At 39.0% G+C, this 21813-nt stretch overlaps 1 protein-coding gene across 11 annotated transcripts in view; it reads left to right on the top strand.

Annotated features, from left to right (window-relative positions):
- ZNF521 (zinc finger protein 521) overlaps nt 1-21813 on the top strand; it is a 232363-nt gene that overhangs the window by 14456 nt on the left and 196094 nt on the right. For 4 of the 11 annotated variants that reach the window (XR_005103008.1, XM_037379244.1, XM_037379247.1 and 1 more), the window contains 3 exons: nt 3159-3221; nt 4286-4345; nt 9937-10116. Coding sequence is in view for 7 of the 11 variants with exons in the window: in XM_037379244.1 (XP_037235141.1) it covers nt 3159-3221; nt 4286-4345; nt 9937-10116 (303 nt within the window). In the remaining 4 variants the exon portion in view is untranslated. The remainder of the gene's footprint in view (nt 1-3158; nt 3222-4285; nt 4346-9936; nt 10117-21813) is intronic. The other 7 variants (XM_037379245.1, XM_037379248.1, XM_037379252.1 and 4 more) reach the window with 3 other exon arrangements.

Below are 21813 nucleotides of genomic sequence, written 5' to 3' on the forward strand. Positions count from 1 at the left end.
TCCCAGGCATCAACCAGAAGTGACTTGTGCACTTCCTTAGGGTACTAAATCTACAGATTAACTTTTCAGTGAAGGGGAATCCTGGTTAGTCAGTAGAATATGAATGAGATTCTGCAAGCTAGAAAATCTGTGTATACTTTGTACTAACTTTATAAAATAATCTCCTTCCTTTATGGGCTAACCATGCGTCCCATGAAGAGACCCTAAGCAAAAGGGGTGAAATCCTCATTGATCAGCAGGTGTTGCTGTAGAGCAGTCAGGAGATTAATTCTATTTTTAGGACCTCTGTATCAGAATTCCCACACGTGTTCCTTATTGGCTGTGCTTGATGATACTACTTGATTTGTTTATTTTGTTGTTGTTGGTTTGTTTTTTGTTTTTACTTTAAAAAGCAATAATTGGTCTTAATGTTGACACTCGGCAGCCAAAGCATGAGAGGTGCTCTGAACTGAGGTGGACACTGGGTGTACTAAAGCTGAAATCTCCTAACCTTTTACATAGATACAACTTCAGTTTAGAGATAAATATTTGCAGTAAAATTTTAAAAACTGGTATCTGTCCAACCCACAAGCTTTTATAATGGGAGATAGAATTGACATGCTGGAATTCTGTTTTCCCTTACTGGGATTTTTAATTTTTTTTTTTTTTAATTGCTCTCAAGAGTTGTGCCACAGTTGTTGTGGTGATTGGGTCTTTTTTGAAATTTTATTATTTGGGGTTCCTGGGGTTCCTGCACTGAGAAAGTATGTAGTAGGGACTTGCTGCTTTTTTTTGTTTTGTTTTAAGGAACAGATAAGTCAATTGAGAAATGTTTTTACAGCTAAAAAAACAGGTGACTTGTGGTCATAAACAAATAATTGTAGGAACAATGAATATTGTTGCTTGCATGACAACATTCTTTTAAATCTGTTTAGAAGTGCTGTTCAGCAGTAACATCACTTATTCATAGTCTGGATTCATAAGATATTGTTCTGGTTTCCTGAGGCCTCTCCTTTATTAGTATTCTATGACTTTATCCAGAATTTTTCTTACCTTATGCTAGAATGTGGGATACACTGTAATGATGATGACATCCCTGTGTGCACTTACAGTCCTAGAGTATTGGTAGTATTGACATTTAAATGAATATGCCTACATGCTACTGTTTTGTCTGCCTGTCATCCTTGTGGCTTTTTTTTAAGTTACATTTCATGCCAATGCTAGAGAAATGTTTTTGGTTAGCAAAATTTAAAGCATGTCTCTATATAGTTTCTGTTTAAAGTTCCCTTCCTCTCCTGAAAGAGAATGGTATAGTTAATGTTTAAGGGAAGTTCATGTTGGCTGCATGTCACACTACCTTTCATAGTCAGGTGAGTTTAACAGTGGTCGGAGAGCTGAAATAGCACTGAAGATTTCAGTCTCGTTGTGGAAAGGCATAAAGTGCTAATCGAGAGCTTATCTGATGCTACCAGCTGTATTTTACTTGATTTAACAAATACCCATGCTAGCTGGAGGAATGATCTAACTAGGTGCAAAGGAAAATTAGATGTTAGTTTGTAGATGGTTTGTGCTAATGCTAAGATTTCCCTAATTCAGTGGGGTTTGTGGGGTAGTTTTCTTTATCGTTTAAACATATTTCCCCCTGAATGTGGTTTAATTTTCCTGACAAATATGTCAGTCTAGCTGAATATTATTAGCAAGTCTTTGTGCCATGGCCTGTTGTGACCTACTTGGTTCTGTTGTGACTGAGAATCCTTAAAGGGCTTGAACAATGGTTTAGAAAGGTGCTAACCACAAAGTTACCTGCTCTGATAGTTGTTTCCTTTTTTTACTGTAATAAAGACATAGCAGTCAGCCTTTCTTGAAAGCAGACGTCAGCTTTCACAGAATTTTCAGATCCCTAAGTAGCAGGGAAGTTTTAAACATTTGGTTTCACAAGGCATACACTGTCATGTTTTCACATTACAAAATCGCATACCTGAAAACAATTTGTTAGGCAGTATCCGTGTTTCTGTTTTCCATTTTAAGACTGAAAAATGGTTGGTATACCTCTCAGTCAGCAGTGCAGAGCTCAGTGTGCAGTCACTTCTCACTAGCAGTGAGAGATTCTGGTGCTGCAGTTGGTGGCAGTAGACATACAGTACAGAACAGCTGAAAAGATGAGCTCTTGCATTTTGGTTTGAATACAATTATAAGTGCAAATCTGCTTCAGATGAGCAGATCTTGTTTACTTCTTAGCAGGTAGCTGCTTTATTTCAAAGTTTTGCACTTGGGAATCAGTTCTTGAAAAGTTAACATTTGGCCACTTCAGTTCCATCTTGAAACTTTAAAAGTGGTAGACTTTTCAAGCTGCCTTTCTGGACCAAGTTGTGACACGTTTCATGGTTGAGGATTTCACTGGTAGATAACAGGTGTGCACGCAACCTATAATAACATTCATTAGTAGGTACTGATGACCAAGGTGAGTTTCCTCTTGAGGTATGGAACAGTGGGCTAATTTTTCAGTTTTACAGCTTGTTCTTGAGAATGTTTTTTGGAAATAGATCAACAGCTGATGGTGGGCATAAACAGGGTCAGGTTGGGCTGCTGCAGAGGTTTCACTGGGGGCTTTGAGGGGATCACAAATAGCAGTAGCTTTTTTTTTTTTTTTTTTTAAACTGTATGCTTGTTGTATTCATTATTTTTCTTCCTTTATTAACTAGCTTACTGATCTGTGCTGCCCTAGTGAAAAATCTTTTTATTTAGCTTACTTTGTGTTTGACCACACGTTCCCCAAAACTCAGCTTTTTGTGAGCTTTTCCCATTGCTTTCTTTGTCTGACCAGTTTCCTTTAGCTGTGAGGACTGCTGGGATAGCTGCTTCAGCATAATAAAGAAAATCATACAGTATTATCACAGCTAAGTACTGGTAACTTTATGGCTGCAAAATAAAAGTTCAACTGAAACAGTCAGCTCAAAATCATATTTTGTTAAATACTTGACTTACTCTAGGGCTGGGGAAACTTTATCAGATCGCTGTTGATGAGAAGAGTGTGTTTACTAGCCACAGCTCTGGGACAAAAATAGAGATTGTTTAGAGTCCTCCAGAGATTGTACTTGACTCTTTCTAATATATGCACTGTGTTTCAAGTGTCTGGTGTCCTAAGAGTGTCCTTATGAAAACTGGTGTTTTTTTTCTAGAAACTCAGATTCTAGAAACAACCAGTTGTATGAAGCCTTGGGGTTGGCGGAGGAGGAAAAGAGGTACCTGTGCAGTGTGTATATGTATCTCTTCTTTTGAATATATGTCTAGATTTACATGTGACCCTAAGTGTTGCACTCTGTTGTCCCAAGAACCAGGAAAAATACCCCAAATCTTTGGATTTTAACTTAGTTGCATGATTATTTTTTGAGATCTGAGTTCTTGGGAGTGGAAATGCTGCAGAAGTGCAGTCTTTCCCTTTTCAGCTTTTTTCCTTGTGGAAAGAGAATGAATTTTATTTATTTATTTATTTATTTTAATTGTCTCTGCTGTTCTCTAGCTCAAAGAAATCAGTCTTTGGGAGAATAAAAGGGAAATGGTTCTGCCTTTTAGCTCTTCCCTTTTACTTTGGGAGAGTCAATCTTACTTAGGCATTGTATCAGAGCATATGAGAACAGCGCACTCTTAATTTTTCAAAGTAGCAGCAGAATGGCTCTTGCTAGGTTCACTCTCATCCAACAAGTTTTGAATAGTGAATCTGACAAGAATTGTATTGTTTTTAGTTCTACTGCTCTGGAAAGCTGTGAGGCAAGGGAAAGATGCTGGCATGGTGTATACAGTTAAACAGCATGGGGTTAGTTCTCCTTTGCAAGGCTGTCTGCACTGCTGAGATGTTTGCTACTGAATATAGGATTATTATTATTTTTTTAAAGCTTATGTATGAATTAGCACACACACATCTCCCATCTGCCAGGAGAAGGCTTTCTCATATCTGTGTGGAGCAAGTAGAATCTTAAACCCCAGAATTATTCTCATTTAGTTCCATAATCAAATACAGTAGAGTGCATTGAAGACAAATATCCCAGAGGAAATTTGATTTGTTTTTTAAGCCATGAAAATGATTTGGTCACTCTGTCCTCAGATTTGTGGCTTCCATAGAGCAACATATTCTGTTTTGGTCTGGTCTACACTTTTGCACTTTGCAGTGCAGCTTTTCTTGCCCGTGTTGTACAAGCATTACTGGCTTTCAGAACTGAAGCTGGTGTAAAGATGCTTGAAACACTTCAGCTACCTACCTAACATCTTTTTTTGTTTTGTTTTTGTTTTGTTTACCTTTTTCTGACAGTAGAAGAAAATGAAACAGAGGACCAGCAGGCAGGTGTGGGACACACAGCCGCACAGACTGGTAATGCTGAATTCCTTCATTAGTGCTTGCTTACCGTTTGACAACAGTGTGAGGGATTTTTATATTGGGGTGTTTTTGCAAAGCCTGCACTCTCAGCTTAGAATGCATTCTTGGGGCTTGCAATGGAAAATAACATTCCTCTCCCCTCACATTTCAGTTCCTGAGAATCAGAAATTCTGCCTTTTGTAAGTCAGCCAACTGAAAGTGAGATGCTTCTGAAGTCCAGCATGATTTTCTTGTTTTTTTCCTTTTTTTTTTTCTTTTTTAATAATCCTTTTCTACATCCCCCCCATAAAACCCTACTTTAATATATATATTCAGATAAACTTGAATATTCATTCCACTTAAACTATTTTCATACTTGTAAAATATGTGGAAAAGGGTAATTTATTTTAGGATTGTTTGTATAATTTCTTACCAGTCAGGATTACTTAAGGGCTCCTTAATTTTAAGTCAGTGAGACCGGGTGGACAAAGCTGCTGTTTGCGTCAGGATCACAGTGATATGTATTGTTAATAATCATGGAGAAATAATTATTAATTCCCAATAACAACAAGGGCTCTTTTATTCTTGAATATGGTTCTAAGAATGCAAGAAATGCTTCATTTCTGTGTTTGGTACTGAATCCACAGGATTTTATCTGAAGAGCAGAACTGACTAATCTGAATAGCCTCATTCATTCAGCTGAGGTTACCTTTTGGAGTAAGGGCTGACTCCTTAAGGATATTCCTAGAAGGCTAGTCATCTCTGAATAAGTGTAGATAATTTGTCTGAGAACAGTTGGAGTTACTCCTCTTGTAAAGGTGAAGAATGCAGTTAATTTTTTCTTCAGCTAGAAGACTTTGTATTTCTTTTATGTGTGTGTCCTGTGGATTTGTGTTTGGTGTTTAGTGCATTTTGTAGGTTCTAGTGGCTTTGCGCATAAACTATAATGTTTGGAAAGAGGAAATAAAAGTAAGAGTTCTCTGCTTTTTTTATGGGAAATTTCTCAAACTCTTCTGAATGTACATATGTCTTTGTTTAGCTATCTGCAAACTTGAAAAAAACAAACTTATACCAGTATGGAAACATGAAGTTGAAAAATAGAGGACTGCAAAACTGGAGATCAATATGACAAGAAATGGTTGCTTTTCTGGATTTTTTTTCTTAAAATAATTCTCAATGGTTAAGTTGTCTTGCTAGTTATTTATTTCCCATCATGTCTTGTGTTGTTCTCTGTTTCTAGGCAAGATTTAATATTTTGTTTTTCTCTATAGAAAGAATGCAGTGCTGATACTAAAGACAAAAAACCTTCTGATAGAGCAAGCAGTACAGAAGGCCCACACTGTGTACACACTGCCAGAAGTTTTTATAGTAATACTTTGTATCTAAGCTCTGGCTCTAACCATTAAATGTGCTTTTTATAGAGTACCAAGTTATAAATGTAGTGCAGCTACGGCATATTAATCTTACTGCAGAGATTTAATGAGGCAGTTGTTTTGCGATGGACACTATTGGGAGCAGAGAGCGACAGAATTTTACTTTACCACTGAGCTGAAGAAATATTCCTTGCCTGGTAATAATTATAACCACATGATCTAAGTTTTCCTTTCTTTTGCCAGCACTTTTCCATGCAGAAGTGTCTTGGAAGGAGGTCTACTGCAAGGCAGTGAAATGGATTGGAAAGGAGGCTGTTTTCTTGGTAGTTTGATGTTTTAGTTGTGATTAGCTATGGATCCTTGTAGCATAGGCAAAAATACATAAGATGAGTTTCAAGAATACTGATAGTCTTTGCCAGTCCACTGAGATGACTTTTAGATATTCATTACTTTTACTTGACTTTTATATGGGTTATAAAAAGTAAATGTGGTGAAACCTCATTTTTACATGGGCAGAATAGAATTTCTGCTGGTTGGCCTTAAACCGCTCCCATACTTGAAATTAATTGAAGTCCATGGCTTTATTGCCTCCAACACTTTTAAGCCAATGCAATTTTTCATTTTCCCCAAAGTTGCAATTTTACTAGACCAAGTTACAGCAATAACATCTCTTATGAGGAGGAGGAAGAAGGGAATGAGAGAACCACCTGCCAGGGAACATAGTAATGAGAAAATCATGCTTCTTTTAATTTCCATTTATAAACAATGTTAACATAATCAGTAACAGAAGACAACTGTTCTTCCTATTCTTCTTTTTTTTTTTAAAGTTTCTTAATAGCCTGAATTTATTTTTTTTCCCAAAAAGTATCCTTTCCGTATTAGATAATTTTCAGTTGTATCTGCAGGTAGAGCTGATGTGTGTATTGTTGCTGATGGGTATTGAAAAGATGCAGGTGGTGCATGGCAGCCTCTGAAATAGAGCAGGGAAGCCTCTGGAAATAACAGTGGCATTTGCAGATATTGGGAGAAGTAATCTTACTATGAAGACAATCTTTGTTGAGGGAATTGTGGCTGTGATTGTTGCAGATATTAAGGGGGAAAGAAATGTGGGACATGAATGACATTTGCCTTTAAGTCTTTATGTGACCATGAACTTTGAACAGGAGGTTAAGGAGAAAGTATAGATGAATGCACATTGCATTTATAAAATATGTTTTGTTCTAGTCTTTCAAAAGAGCAGCTCAAATAAGGCAGCTTATCCTCAGTTTAAGTAACTATTTAAGGTTTGGTTAGCTCTCCATGGAAGATACTTGTTGTAACAAAAGCTATTATTCAAAAAGCATCAAAATGTTGTTTTCTCTTTTAAATATCATTATTTTGGTGGTGACATCTCTTCATGGCAGCGGATCACTGTGGAAATGCATTCATTGAGAGGGGCTGAGGCTGCCAGAACTCATTTCACAAAGCTGTTGTAGGCTAAACTCGAACCTAGGTCCCAGAGGGTCCCACTTAAGTGTTGACCTAAAAACAAATGTGCCAGTTGGCTAGAGCATGTATTCTAAAGTTGCAGCAGAAGGGAATAAGCTTGACTGACTTCTGTCCCTGTAGAGTTTATATCTGCAAATGCAGAAGGAGAAGCAAAACATTTATTAGTCTTAAAATGATTCTAATTTTAATAACTGGTCTTTAAGTATGAAGGTTTAAGTTGAGCGATTCTTTAGGCTTTTGTGCACAAGGGGTGCATATGTGCCTACGTGTGTGTGTATTGCTGAATTCCTGTAAAGTGCAAGTGTTTCTGAATAATAAGTCTTGAGAATTCCCTCCCCTCCCTTTTCTTTCCTTCAACATTGTACTTAAAGCAGAGTCAGACACTACCCTTATTTTAAAACAAACAGGTCTGTAAACTTTATGTGCAGCATTTAAATACTCATGTTAAAATTCAAACCCAGTGCCCACATTTCCCTGAGTGCTGTCAGTTTTATGAGATGAATCTGGGAGCTTGAGCTGAACAACTAATAGTATGCGATGTGCACATGCTGCCTTCCAACAAGTGTTTAATGATGTTGGGGTCATTTTGCAACAGTAAAGACAATTATTTCTTTTCTGAATTGCTTATAACCTGGTGATCTCCTAACTACTTTTATTAATCTTGAAAATATCTTGGAAAATGAGTTGTCAGTGGAAGTTACTAGATTCAGAGTATTCAACAATGGCTAAAATGCCATAAAGTCCTTTTATTTAATTAGCATCCCTTTTTGGTGTGTGAATTTGCAGACTAGTCCTCTATTTGGAAGTAGCTGCCCAAGTGGAAGTTGTCATTCTTAAAAGAACCTTGTGAATGTAATTTGTCATAGAAGGATCACACTCAGTGTGTAGACAGGACTTTTGCACAGCAAATATATTTTTGCCTTCAGAATGTGGGTTTATTTATTTCTAACAATTAATCTGGTTTCCCTTTGTAATATAATTCCCTTAAAAATAAATTCTGCCCTTTATCCCGTCAAAGAAATTCCTCGGTTTTGATCATGAGCCACATAGCATGAGGAAGACTTCCTGACATGGGTTGTTTCCAGTTTCTGCTTGTGGGTCTGTCTGTGTTTGAACAGTTGAAGGGCAGGGTGCAGCAGTGTGGACCAAAGGATGTAGAAAGATGATCAGAGCCCTGACCTGCGCTGTGGGCAGCAAGAATGCCTGTGCTTTGTACGCAGTGGCAAATACAGGAATGCCTGTGCCCACATTACTGTAGGGTGCTGAGAAAGGATTTAAGAGTGGTTTAAAGTGGAATTGCCCTGCTGCTGCTCCTCACCCCTTCCCCATTCTAATATGAATTTACTGTTAGCATGTTTTAGTTTCCCAGGTAGTTGTGCGTGATCCTGGTCAATTGCAACACTAAATAAAGTGGGTTCACAGATACACCTCTGCGTTGCTGTGGATGAGAAGCCTACTCCTGGTTAGTCACCCGCTTGGCTAAAGAGCATAATATCTTAAAATGTACTTGCACAACCTCCTGTTATTGTGTGAGTTTGCCCTTGTTTTCTAAAATTACTTGTTTTAGTCTCAGCTCTCAAATATCTAAAAAGGAAAGATGAGGCGGCCAAAGCAGAAAAGGGAAAAGTGGTGAAACACTTGCATTCCTTTTGCTGGAATGTACACAACCATTTTTCTTCTGCGTTTCACTTGTTGTACTGTGGTTCCCAAGGAAAAATAAAGTTAAATGCCAGCTTGCTTTATTAAGGGAATAGATTGTTTTATTTCTGTCTTTTGAAGGAAGCTTTTAGTAAAGGGGGCAAAAGTCACGAGTAGTTAAAGCTACTCTGCTCCTCAGAGGAGGAAGAAAAGTTCTAGATGTCGCATTATCTCACTCTGCGCTGGTTATCTGCAGAACTGAGGTAGTGTGTCAAGCTGTGTGGCTTCTCTGAGCATAGGGGATGGCAGTGAGACTGCACATTTCTTCCAGTTCAGAAGCTTCCACTGTGATCAGGACTGCTGTTCTGAGACTAGAGCTATCCTGCTATCCCCATAATGTTTGTTAACACATCAAACAGACAAAAGTCTCCTTGTACACTATTCAGACTTTACAATAGTTAGCTTCCAGTTTTCCATGACCTGGAAAATACAGGGACTTTATCGGGTTTGTCTTAAGTCATACACAAGTTCAAAGCTTGTGTAGCATTTTGACCTAGGGTATAATCTTCCCAGGGCTCTGTTTGTGTCAAATAGTGTGGTGATGGAGTATTGGAGTGGGTTGTAAAATAAAGATTAATTTCATGTTTATGTAAATCAGATTTTTTAGTCTCTTAATTCTGGTAATTTCCTGTGAAATGCTGTAGTTAACAGTGAAAAGAAGTTTCTGCACACTCATTGATTTGATTTTTCTTTTCTTTGAAAACTAATTGCATAGGTGGTTTATCCTTTCTTACAGTGATCAAAGCAGCTTCAATAGCTGTGATAAAATTGACAAACCTAACATTGAAGCATGGAAGAATTGCCTGAGTGAGAAATGGAGCTGCATTTGTGGGAGTAGAAGGGAAATTCTCTTTTCATCGAGATTAGAAAAAAAATCAAGGAAAAAAGCCTCCTTTGCTTATTTAGCAATAAAACCTAGTGTGCTACAGACTCATGTCAAAAATGTTTCTTCTCCTCATTATCACAAGAACCTATTTTGATTATTTTTTTTCTTTTTAAAGGTTCTCTTCTTAGATGCCTGACGTCACGGTCTTGATTTTCTTTCAGACCCTAACTGTAAACTAGAAGACAAGGCAGAAGATGGAGAAGTGCTAGACTGTAAGAAGAGGCCGGATGAAGGGGAGGAGTTAGAAGAAGAAGCTGTGCACAGCTGTGACAGCTGCCTCCAGGTGTTTGAGTCACTGAGTGATATCACAGAACACAAGATTAATCAATGTCAACTGACAGGTAAACAATACTTATCACTTCATGACTGTGCACTGTTATACTTCTGATTTCCATCCTCTGCTTTTGATCTCCCTCCTTTCTCCGTTCTCAGTTATTTTATTCCTGCACTTGAATGCTTGGGTGAGACCTTTATAAACAGATTCTGGGACAGGATTATACTGTAAATGGGGCACTATAAATTTCCTTCATACTGAAGGATGTATGGGTAATTACTGCATTGTTACTGTATTTAAAGCGTTTGTTAACTGTCTGTGCCTGACTGCTGCATGTATTTTCTAGATTCATACTGTACAGCTTTTCATACATTGCTTATACACAGATTTTCTTAAGTCACTTGTAAACGTGGAGAGTATTTGTAAGTGGGGTTTAAGTGTGCCTGTGTAATAAATGAATCTGCACAATGGCATGTTGCAGATCTGGGCTGGATGTTGCATTAGTCTAATCTGTTAACTACAAATGACTGTGCAGTAATCAGTAACTGAAAGTTGAGAGGAATGAAGAAATTGTTAGAGGGGAAAACAAGGTTTCGACTTCAGTCAAGGTGCAGAACTGAGTGCTGATCAGATACTACTGAACTGAGCAGAGCTGGGTGAATGGACAGTAGCCAACCCAGGTTCCCCTTTGAAATGATTGTAGACAGCCCCCTCGGGAAGGAAACCACATGAAATCTGCTGAAGTAATTCTGCCCCTTAGATCCAGTAGGTCTTTTGATGGTAGGCACTGTAGGTCCAAGCAGACTCAGTAGCAACAGAAAGGCATTTTTTTTAAAATTTATTTTATTTAAACTTTAGTTTTAATCTCTACAGTGTAAAATTTATTGTGCAGTTATGTTAATAACCTTTCTTTATTATGACTTTGTAAAAAAAGGAAAACCATCCTTCCTGTTTGGGAATGCTTTTAGAAAGTGTGAATGTGCTCATGTTTGGAGATCTAAGTTATTTTTTGTTTGAGTAGATCCATAGGCTAAGTCCTGGCAGGATGACACAAAAGTCAAGTAGCAGTACTGGTCTTGGGACAAAGTGTGAAAGGAAGGTGAACAGAAGAGGAATAAGTGGGCAGGAGCAGAGGGAAGGTTGAGGAAGTGATGTGAATTTGCCAAATGGTTTTAATCCCAATTTCAAATTATGGAAGATGAAAATCTGCTCCAGCAAGTAACATTTACTTTTATTAATATATCACTTTGCCTTTTCTTGCCCGTAAACTTTTTTCTAACTTCAGATACAGTCAGTTCTGCCACTCCCTAATCACTCCTACAAACTTATTCTAGAATGTATTTGTCTCTATTGCTCGTGGATTCTGGCAGTATGGGTATTCTCTCTTGATTTTAAAAAAATTGAATTGTTTTTCACTCCTTTTCTTCATACCTCTCTTCTTTCTTTTGCTCTTTTTATGTTGAAAAACTAATGGCTCTAGCTTTTCTCTTCCTTCCCTCTTCCAGAAAGCATTCCCCCGTCCTGATCCTCTGGATCTCCCCTTTACTGCCTCAAATCCTATTTACTCATCCCTGTTTTTTCACCTTGATCTGATATGGCTGTTCCTCCTTTCTGGTTAGCTAGCTGCTGTCCCCTCTTCCCACTTCTACCAAGTGGTTTCTTTGCTTTAAAGCTGCAAGCAGAATGTACTGAACAGTGCTTGCATAACTGGGCTGAGAAACTAAAGAAAAGCAGGCGAGAGGAGCAGTAAGTAGGTAGAGTCCCGGGGTGCTGCTCCTGAACACAGCAGTTCTTTCTGAGTGTTGCTAAGTAAGAGTGAAAATAAGTGTGCTGGATTAGTCAATTTGGAGTGTATGTGTAAAGCAGGAATGCATGTATGTTGTCAGAGGATGGGGGAATGAAAAAGAATCTTGAAGGAAATTGTTTAAGTTTCTAAAAATACCTTTGATTTCTTTCAAGAAAACTTGTGATGGTGAATGGGTAGAGATTGGAGTGTTTGAAAGCTAATGAAGTGGACAAAAACCTAAACCACACATCCTTCTGGACTACCAAGTTGACAAAAAACCCAGCTGTCCTCTGTTTATAAATACAATGACCAAAATACACCCTTAAGTTGAAAGAGGAGCCTGGATTAAATGGTCCGAGTTGAGGATTTCTTCTTTCTCCAGAAAAAAATACCAAACAGGTGGTTAGTAAGGTGAATTCAGTGCAGGGTCCTAAGCTGCATGTATGACCTAGCACTAAGGATACAACATTTAAGAAAACCTCATCGGTTTAGATTATTTTTAGTTAATTAGTGACAGTTGACAGACAAGCAGCTTGCCTTTCTTTTCTGAAGCACAATATATATTTGACAAAGAAGATGTTTGCTTTTAGCATTTTATGTAAGCTCCCTGGACTCTTGCCTTTCTCTTTACTTCCACCAGTGCCTTTGAGATCCATGCCCAGATTCAAAGTTTTCAAAATAAGTATTACCAAGGAGGGTTGGTTGCACCTCCCTTTCTTGTCACAGTCGTCTGACACAACAGAGTGTTACATAATTGCTCTGGTTGACTCCTTCTGGAGGAGTCCCAATGAGACTACTATACACCCTAAGGTATTTTCTGTCACTAAGTTATTAATGAAAGGCAAGAAGTTTACCAAAATAGAAATTTTTGTACTGTGTTCTGGTTTTTGGGTGAACTGTGTTCCTTCTGGAGGAGGGCAGTGTGTGTCTTCTGTCCTGATGTATGATCTTTCCAATCTGGGCTTCATCTCAGTTACTGAAGAGTTACCAGAGTTGTCCATTATGTAAAAACACCAGGGCTGTTCACATTCGAGTTCTAAAGCCCTCCAAACCCTAATTTTGCAGATGACTGAGCCGGATGCAACTTGTCTGGATTTTACTGAGCTTTGGAGGTGCTCTGTGAGACATATAAGGAGCTTCACTGCAAGAATTAATGAACTTCACATGTTGACCCAGTTGTAGCATCATTTTCCATACAGTTATACTGGGTAAAATAAACAAATACATTGATGGAACAAAAAGGATGTCAAACCAATGGCTTTGGACAACCCTTTAGTAAAACCCTGAATATGAAACATGAGAGTTGGGTGTCATAGTGTCTTGACTGCCTCTAATTCTACCAACCTTGTAATACGCTTGAGAATGAGGCTTGCCACTGTATGTTCTCAAATTGATACTGGGGTTTCTAGTTTTTGCATTTGAAAATGTTAGATATGTCAAAGCTTCAGAAGAACACATCAGTAGAAGGAGTAAAATTGCTTTATTGAGTCTTCATTCTGCACTCTCAACCAAAGACAGGAGTGGGGAGAAGGGAGCTGGTTCATTAAACAGTGGTCCCAATCTCTCAAAGTGTCAGTCACCCCCACCTATTCAGAGGATAGTGGAAGATGAAAATTGGAAATCTGTGAGGTTTAGCTCTCAGGATCTTGAATTGCTGTTCTCTTGCAGATTTTTTCAAAGGAGAAGAAAAAAGTTATCCCCAGCTGGTTCCTTCCTGTAATCTGTTGTTTGAATTGAACTTGTTCTTTTTCTAGAGGAGGGCATAGCTGCTCTTTTATCCTAATGTGTGCGCTATTGATCTTTTCAATTTGGATCTGATCCAATATCCATTGAAGTCAATGGAAAGATTCCCATTGACTTCAATGGGGGATGGAACAGGACCTTTGTGAGCTGTTCAGTGATATTTTTTGCTACCATCTGAAATTCTTGTACTAAATTTTGCTCTGAATAGATGATTTATTTATGTTAATTGCTGACAATTCCATGATGTTTGTCAAATACAGATAATGGACAAATGGGGGGAAAAGCCTAAAAAAATTACTTGCAATACTTGTAACCATGGGCAGATAAGATGCTGCACTATATTAATTTAGTCATTACAAAAGATTGGCAATAAAAATATGGATTTAATAGTGTTTCACTCTGATGTCAATGCTTTTCTTACTCTATCCTTCCTTCAGCATTTACATTTAATAACTCATGAGCCACTTGCACATTGTCATCCTCTGAGTTGTCTCTATAAGTAAAGGATCCAATTAGCACGGCTATGAACCTGATGTCCTTCTAGTATATGTCCATTTGGATCTTACTGTAGGAACTTGCATGCAGGATCAAATGTATACTCGTAAACCCTCAACTGCACCTTCTCTCTTGCCAACCTTTTGCAATGCTGCCGTACATGCTGTTGGTGGGGCACACTTTCCCTAACATTCTCCTGCTTGATCTATAATCTTTTCTCCTTGCACCGTGCTTTGTGCTGTTTATTTCACCTTTCAGTCCACAGGGATCTTACTCTATGAAGCCTACCCTGTAAATAGGAGAACTGCGGACTGTGTTCAGAGCCATTCAGCTCAAGCTTGGTTCTCTTGAAGATCCTGCAGGTCACTTTGACATCAGAAGTCTCAGTCATAACCAGAGTAATACTTAGAAAAAGGAGTATCCTATGGTGCTGCCCTGCTTGCAGTCAAGCATACAGTGAACATACCAGTCTACCTGGCTGAGTTGTTGAATAACTCAACATCATTGAATGTACTGGTACACAAGACTGCCATCCTCCACCTGAATGCCAGTAGACTAGTGCGTGTTACAGGACTTCCCTTCTAGCCCTGTTGGCATCACAGGCTGTAAAACTTGTCTGAAAGCAGGCTACTGAATCATATGCAGTCCTAGCTTCAAGGCTAAGGGTGTTCTGAGGTAAAAGACATGGTGTATTTCTCCATTGGGGATATTTAATTTACCTTTAAGTGATTAGGTATACTTAACTTTATGCTTTGGGCTCTAGCTTAGTGCTAGAGCTTTGACAGGTTGAGTATGTCAGGTAGAGCTGAGAGCCATTCATGTTGTCCCCTAAGTTGTTTCTGATGTTGGAAAGGTTACTGATTGTAGCTCTGTGTCCCCTGCCAATGAGGAGATGCACTCCTGCTCTCTAGCCCTGCTGAGAGATTCCTCTCACATGCCATCTGAAAACAATTCCAGCAGATACATTGGGGACCAGTTGTTTTGAGTCCTACTCTCCATTGGCACTGGCGTATCATTAGGCTGGGAACTTTTAGCTAAGTCAGTATTTCTATGTTTCCAATTATGACCAAAATAAAATTCATGGGTCTCATCCTCCTGTGTGGTTGCATGTCTAGAAATAAGAGCTTGTGCTACCTAACAGCTTCACAGGCAACATGCACCACGAGTTATCATGGACTTACCAAATGGGAGGTAATAGAAATTGCACTGTAATGGTTTCCTTCTTTTGCCTCTTTTCTCTTCTTCCTAGTGCCCAGGAATCTTTCTGAATGAGTTGGTAATGCCAGGACCATCTCCTTCACTAGAAGACTTGAAAACTTTCCAGGGGATTTTGTCCCAAAGGATGTATGCTGTGCACAGTGAGACTACAAGATAAATCTTGTGAGCACTTGGCATTGTCATGCTTTGATATCCTAGCTAGAGTTGCTCTTCCTGCTAGCAAAAGAATCCTAGAGCTGGTGAAATATATTGCAGATCCTGCCATTGTTTTTTTCAGTTTCCACTGTCTGTGTGGAGAAGAGATACACGGCAAGAGTCCTTGGTAATTTCTGCAGTACAAAGGAAAATCTGAGTTTGATAAAAGTGCTTCTGAGGACAAGGACCCTAAGAAGTTAAATCTATGATGCACCAAAAGCATATTCATCTGCCTCATTGCAGTTAGTGGCACACTGCCAAGCACTGTTTGCCAAGTACAGTTACTTCACTTGAGAGAGTCACCCTGTATCTCTTGAGAATTCCTGCACCAAGAACTGCATATGGATTTTACATTAAACAGTTATTGAACGAAAGACAAACAGTGCTTGGACTGGGGACTTGAGCTTAGGCCTCTCTTTTTCCTTAGAGGGTTTCCCAGTTGCTGTACTACAGAGACATGCTTCCACTTTTCTATTTGCTTTGGACCACAAACTTCTGACTTCTTCTCAACAAAATGACATTCTGTTTGACTGAGACACTGGAAGGCAGACCTTCTCCTCATTTCCTGTACCAGCCAACACCCATGGTAGTTCAGTGTGCTGCTTTGAGTTTGCAAGTTGTAGGCTCACATCCTTTCAGAATTATGTCGTCCAGGACCCATACCTACAACTCCAAATCCTTGATGTTTGGGGAAAAGGTGGGGTAGGGTGGTAACTACAGCCTCTGTCTCCAAAGGTCATAATTTTGAATTCAGAGAGCAATGTAAAGCCTGTCAGTGGACTTGGATGGAAGATGTATATGCATTGCATAATGGCCAAGGCCTGCTAAAATCGTAGCAATTTGGAGAATCTGCCATACAGAACTTCATATGCAAAAAGCATGTTCCTAGGGAGGATAGATGAAGGTCTTGATAATTATGTTCTTAGATTTTTGTATCAAAATTCTGAATAAATACTCCTGTAGGTAGCTTGGTGCTGCTTAGATGTAGAGGGAACTTGTATATGTTGGAGCTGAAAGCTGTGAAAGTAGGCTCCATAGTTTTCTTGCTGTTCTTCAAAACCTCTGTGCTTACCTTGAGAGACAGTAGATCCATGATGCACAGCCAACATGGGCAAGGAGGCATAAACTCCTCCCCCTTTTGCTTGGAAACCATTAATCTCTGCTCTTGGGATTGTTAATCAGTCATAAAACCAGTCAGTCTTCACCTCCTGGGTGTTTTAAACACAGCCTGTTGCAATTCCCGAGTTGTCTGTCCGTGACCTCTTGTAAATGAAAGCAGCTGATGTCTGTATCGTGGAACTGTTATTCTTTACAGGGGGAACCCCCATAATAAACCTGTTCATAAGCATTAATTGTAAATGCCAGAACTCTTGTTCTGTTTGGAGGTAGGAGAGGAAGGAATTGTTGGTGTCTTCCAAGGGACTTTGAGTGCTTCCTGTATGTCTTTCACTGATATTTTTTCACCCTCAGTTTTGCTTCCTATTTTCCTCTTCTCCCAGCATGATTTTCCATCGCTAAAAAGGCAGGCAAATCTTTTAGCACATACTGGCAAGGATAGCTTTGTTTGGCTTACTGTATGTGTACATCGAGGACTTTACACCGTGTGAACCTGAACTCCCAACGGCGAGATACCAGCTCAGCCCCGGTATCGGTGCACCAGTGAGGAAACCATTGCCTCGCTGGGTACCATGGACAGAGACACCTCCTTCCTGGTCCAGGAAGTCCTGGTCTGTGGTAGAAACCACTCAACCAGAGAGACTGTAGTTTTCTCATTGGCAAAAGGGTTTAGTCTAGGCAGCCCTAGGCAGTGGTTGCCAGATCTAGTTCTTGGTACAACTGTCTCTCTAATGTCTTTTATGTTTAAACCATTTAGCATCATTTACGGGGCTCTTAGGGCTCATCTTGCAGCAATCCGTGTCTTACCGGGCAAATGGAGTATGGCAGTAGAGTTACACACACATGGTATCCATTCCTGTCCCAAACATGAATCCAGTCATCCTGGCCGTTGGGCATCACCCATTTGAACCATGATTTTGATCACTTCTGCTCAAAGCTTCTCAAGTAAATACTCTTTCACTGAAGATAAGGAGTGAATATTGAGGACAACATTACGCTGTTTTGCAGGTTAAAAGATCCTATGTGCTTGTCACCCAGAATCTGTTTTTCAGCATGTACTCAGAGGTTTACATAAAACAATGTACCTTACTTCAGTGCCTTCTTCCCAAGTCACGCTCAGCCGTAGGATTTATGGTCATAGTCCTGAGCTGTACCAGAGGACATATCTATGTGGTGCTTTTTTGACACAGGGCTATGAAAGCATCAATTAGGCATACCTGACATGCCATTGTGGGTGAGTGCAATAACATTAGGCTCTGAGAGGGGGCAATAATAACATTATAAATAGTTCCTCTTCTGGCTTTGGTGTTTCATGGTTACCAAGCTGGCTCTACACCATTGTCCCTGTCTCCAAGTTCTGACTTGCACAGCTCCCTGGTTTTTTCAGACTTAGTTCAAGTGCCTCCCTGGCACTCCATTGAAAGTCTGCCCTAGCTAGATCCAGAATTTTGCTTTATTACATTGACGGTCTGTTGCTCCATTTATTTATAGCCACTGCTGGGTATTCTAAAGGTCAAGCTGTTTCCTCACAGACCATTTCTAAATGGGCAGTACAGGCTATCTCTCTGCATTACCATTTGGCTACTGTGTCTTTCCCATTGAATATTAACTTCGTTCTCCCAGTGCTCGAGTGACATCTCCCGCCTGTTTCTGAAGCAGATCCAATTTCTGAGATCTGCCAGGTGATGACATGAGGTAATCCACTGACCTTTATCAGGCATTGTGTGGAGGACGTAACTGCCAGAGCTCATTCCAGTTTTGGGTGAGCAATACTATAATCACTATTTGATCTATGCAGCTGAAATTCCTAATTCTTATTGTCCAGGGAAGATGGTTGCCTGCAGGAGGGGGAGGGGAGGGGGCAGGGGGGATCATCAACACTGGCACATATGTGAAGAAGGAAAAATAGTCATTACTTACCCTATGATAACTATGCTGCTTCCAATTACTGTTGTAATCAATATGGATCCTGTGGCCAAGCTTGTCTTGCTTTTCACAGTCTTTAGTAATATAGACTTTGAATTGTAAAGCTGCTGCTGGTACAGGGTCATAGCTACCCTGACCTTTACCCAGTACAATGGGAATTCATGTATATGATTCTAATAGACACAGTATTAAAAATAAAATAATTATTGTCTTGCATGTATGCACATATATACACCTACCGTCCATATTAACTGCAGTGTTTCAGAGAATCAGTTACTGTAGAGTAAATACCTGTTATTTATTTTATGCTTGTATTTTACTGGAATATTTATAATATATTGTCAGTGTATTACAAAATGGGTCTTGTTGCTATGACAAATTAGTCTTTTTAAGTGGTAAATTTCCTGCACCTTCTAAAATAATTTTCTTGAAATACTTGCTGTTTTTATTATTGGTGCTTGCTTTAATTACCATTTAGAAATGAACGGGATGGGAGGTACAACAGATTATCATTACTTATATGTTCAGCAGTTAAATTCATAGCTTGAAAGCCAAATGTAACAAAATGCCCCACAGCTCTTTAACACTTTGCTTAATACAGTTGTAGAAGAACCTTAATTCATGTTTATACAATCAGCTGTAGAGTGTTAAGGCTTCCGGGTGATGTGGTAGTTCGCTAACACACAGCCTATATGGGCTCAGTTTATCCTCTCAAGCATCATCTGGAGGGTGTAAAAAACCTGCTTTTTATAAAAAAAGAGAATTGTTGGAGGGGAAAGATCCTTAAAGACATTCCAGTCCCTGCCCAGTCTTGGCATAGTAACCTGTCTGAGGTGGTTGTAAAATCACTTCTGCTTCCATACTGTGACTCAGTTAGAGGGAGTAGGGTTAAGACAAAGAGAAAGCACATCTTTAATTGACCCAGTATGTTCTGAGCTATACTATGTGCTTTTTGAGAAAGGTGCTTATTGTATTGAATAGTCTGTTGCGGAAATCCACTGTGATGTTCAGATGGAAATTTAGTCCAGGCACAGGGTGCTGCACCTATGGAAAACACTGGAAACTGCAGTCCCCTTTACTGAAGCTCCTCTGTTTCTTACAAGACACCAGATATGCCGTTAATCCCAACTGTTCTTCCAAAATGACTGATAGTTAAGAAAAACTCTTTTTTAATGTGAGCCCTTAATATTCCTAATTTTCTATCCCTGTACTTGTACTAAGAGGTCATAGTCCTTAGTTGGGGATATCATTTGGGAATGCTGTAGTGTAACTGAGATCTATGACCTCTTAATAAGCATCAGGAGAAAGAGATGGGGATCATGCTACAACATGCCTTGGGGGTACTTTCCCTTCAAGAAGGCAAGCTGGAACTGTTCAACTTTTTTCTTTCTTTCAGTTTTTTACCTTCAGGGGGAAATTGATCGATTTGGAGATGATTATTCCATCATCTCTGAATTTTTCTCTTCGACACTGCAGTGGGAACTCCTTGAAGTTTAAAGGGGTTGAGTCTCCTGTGTGCACTGTGGAGTGAACCCAAGGAGTTTATGGGGACAGCAGTTCTCTTAGTGTAATAGTAGGCAAATTTGGAACTGAAATACCATGAGGGTCTGTGGACAGAAAAGGGTAAATTTTTTATTAAATTTGGCTGAGGAAGCATGATCACTTCTCTCAGTTGATGCTTCGTGTGGGATTTATTTTTGTGGGGAGGAAGGTGGGGTTTTCCCAGAAACACGGATGTATTGAAGAACAGAGTTATCATGGTGAATTGAAGCTAACTAGAAAAAATGAACTGGCAGTTGACTTCTAAAACTCTCAAACTTGACAAAGAGTATTTGACACGGATTTAATAATGACATGGAATGCTGGGACCTTATCTGTGAAATTTTGCTTTAAATTTAAATCATGTTAAATTTATACATGTACAAAAAAAGCGAGTCAATATTTTTGTCTGTAATATTTCTGAAGCACATAAAATGCAGTAAATTATTTTGCATGTATGTAAACAAGGAAAGGGATGTTTTCAGGACAGAGAATGAACCGGAGTGCTTCAAAATATCTCTTGAAATAGAACTCTACATTAGATAGTGCCATAGATTGGCACTTGGTCAATACATATAATATATGGAAAATAATTTTAAATTTAATAAAAATACCTGTCACTAGTTTATTACCTCCCTCACTGTGACCAGAACTGGTGTGTCTCGTTTGTTTTACTGCTGAAGCCCAGCAGGAAGTGCAGTCTAATGACTGAAGGAAGGTTGGGTGACTCATGTGGGGGAGGCTGGAGAAGGGTCAAGTTTTTCAAGTACTTTGCAAACCATCTACCAGCTGTAAAAGCAAAGCATAGGGAAATGAAACGGCAGTTGCTAATTTACCTTTCTCTGACAAATCTAGGCTTCAGCATGAGCATATAACACGTCAGTTTCACTGTTAACACATTAATTAACATCAATAATTTTTCATATGTATGCCTTTATTTCTTATTGCTATTATCTGACTTCGGTATGTGGCCAGAAGTGATGCTTGGATTTTTGCAAAACACTGAGCATGTTCGATCTTTCCTGTAAATTCAGTTTCTAAGCAACACATCCTTTGTCCTGAACTATTTTAATATGTCAATAACAGTAGGTTTCTTTACGATTCTAATTATTCTTCTAAACTGCATTTAAAATACTTAAAACAGTTTTATTATTTGCTTTCACTGTCATGTTATGATTAGAATATTTTGTATTACAGGACAATCCTTCCTTCACTAGGCATCCATGTAGCCTGAGTGCAGAATGTTTTTCAATTTATGTCCATCAGTTGTTGGCTTTAATCTTTGCTTCACTGAAACCAATGGAAATGTCATTATTATGTTTGTTGAGGGCAGGATTTCTACTAGTGGGTTCAAAATCTCATTCAATTGTGTTATTGCTCTCAGGATTTTTCTCTGTGGCACTCAGATCTTAGCCTTTCCAACACTCTTTATCATTTCAAATTGTTCTGCACTTAACAAACTTATTTCCAAAACAGCACTTCCCAAGCAACTGACAGGCTGTGGTATTAACCCTGCAGTTGCAAAGAGTTTCCCGTGGCAGGTTAGTCTGAAACTAGAAGAGCTTCCCCTGTCTGCCATGAATACTAGGTAGTCTCAAAAGCCAAGGCTGAGAAAATGGGAGAATGCAGTTTATCTTACTAAAATTAGATTCTGCCTCCTTTGTGACCCTCTCCACCTGTCATTGTCTTTGATTTTGTCTTGTTATTTGGTATGCTTATTCTTGTTACTGGGGCTCTACTTTTCTG

This window comes from Falco rusticolus, chromosome 3 (genome assembly GCF_015220075.1).
Source record: "Falco rusticolus isolate bFalRus1 chromosome 3, bFalRus1.pri, whole genome shotgun sequence".
In the NCBI taxonomy this organism is placed as follows: Eukaryota; Metazoa; Chordata; class Aves; order Falconiformes; family Falconidae; genus Falco; species Falco rusticolus.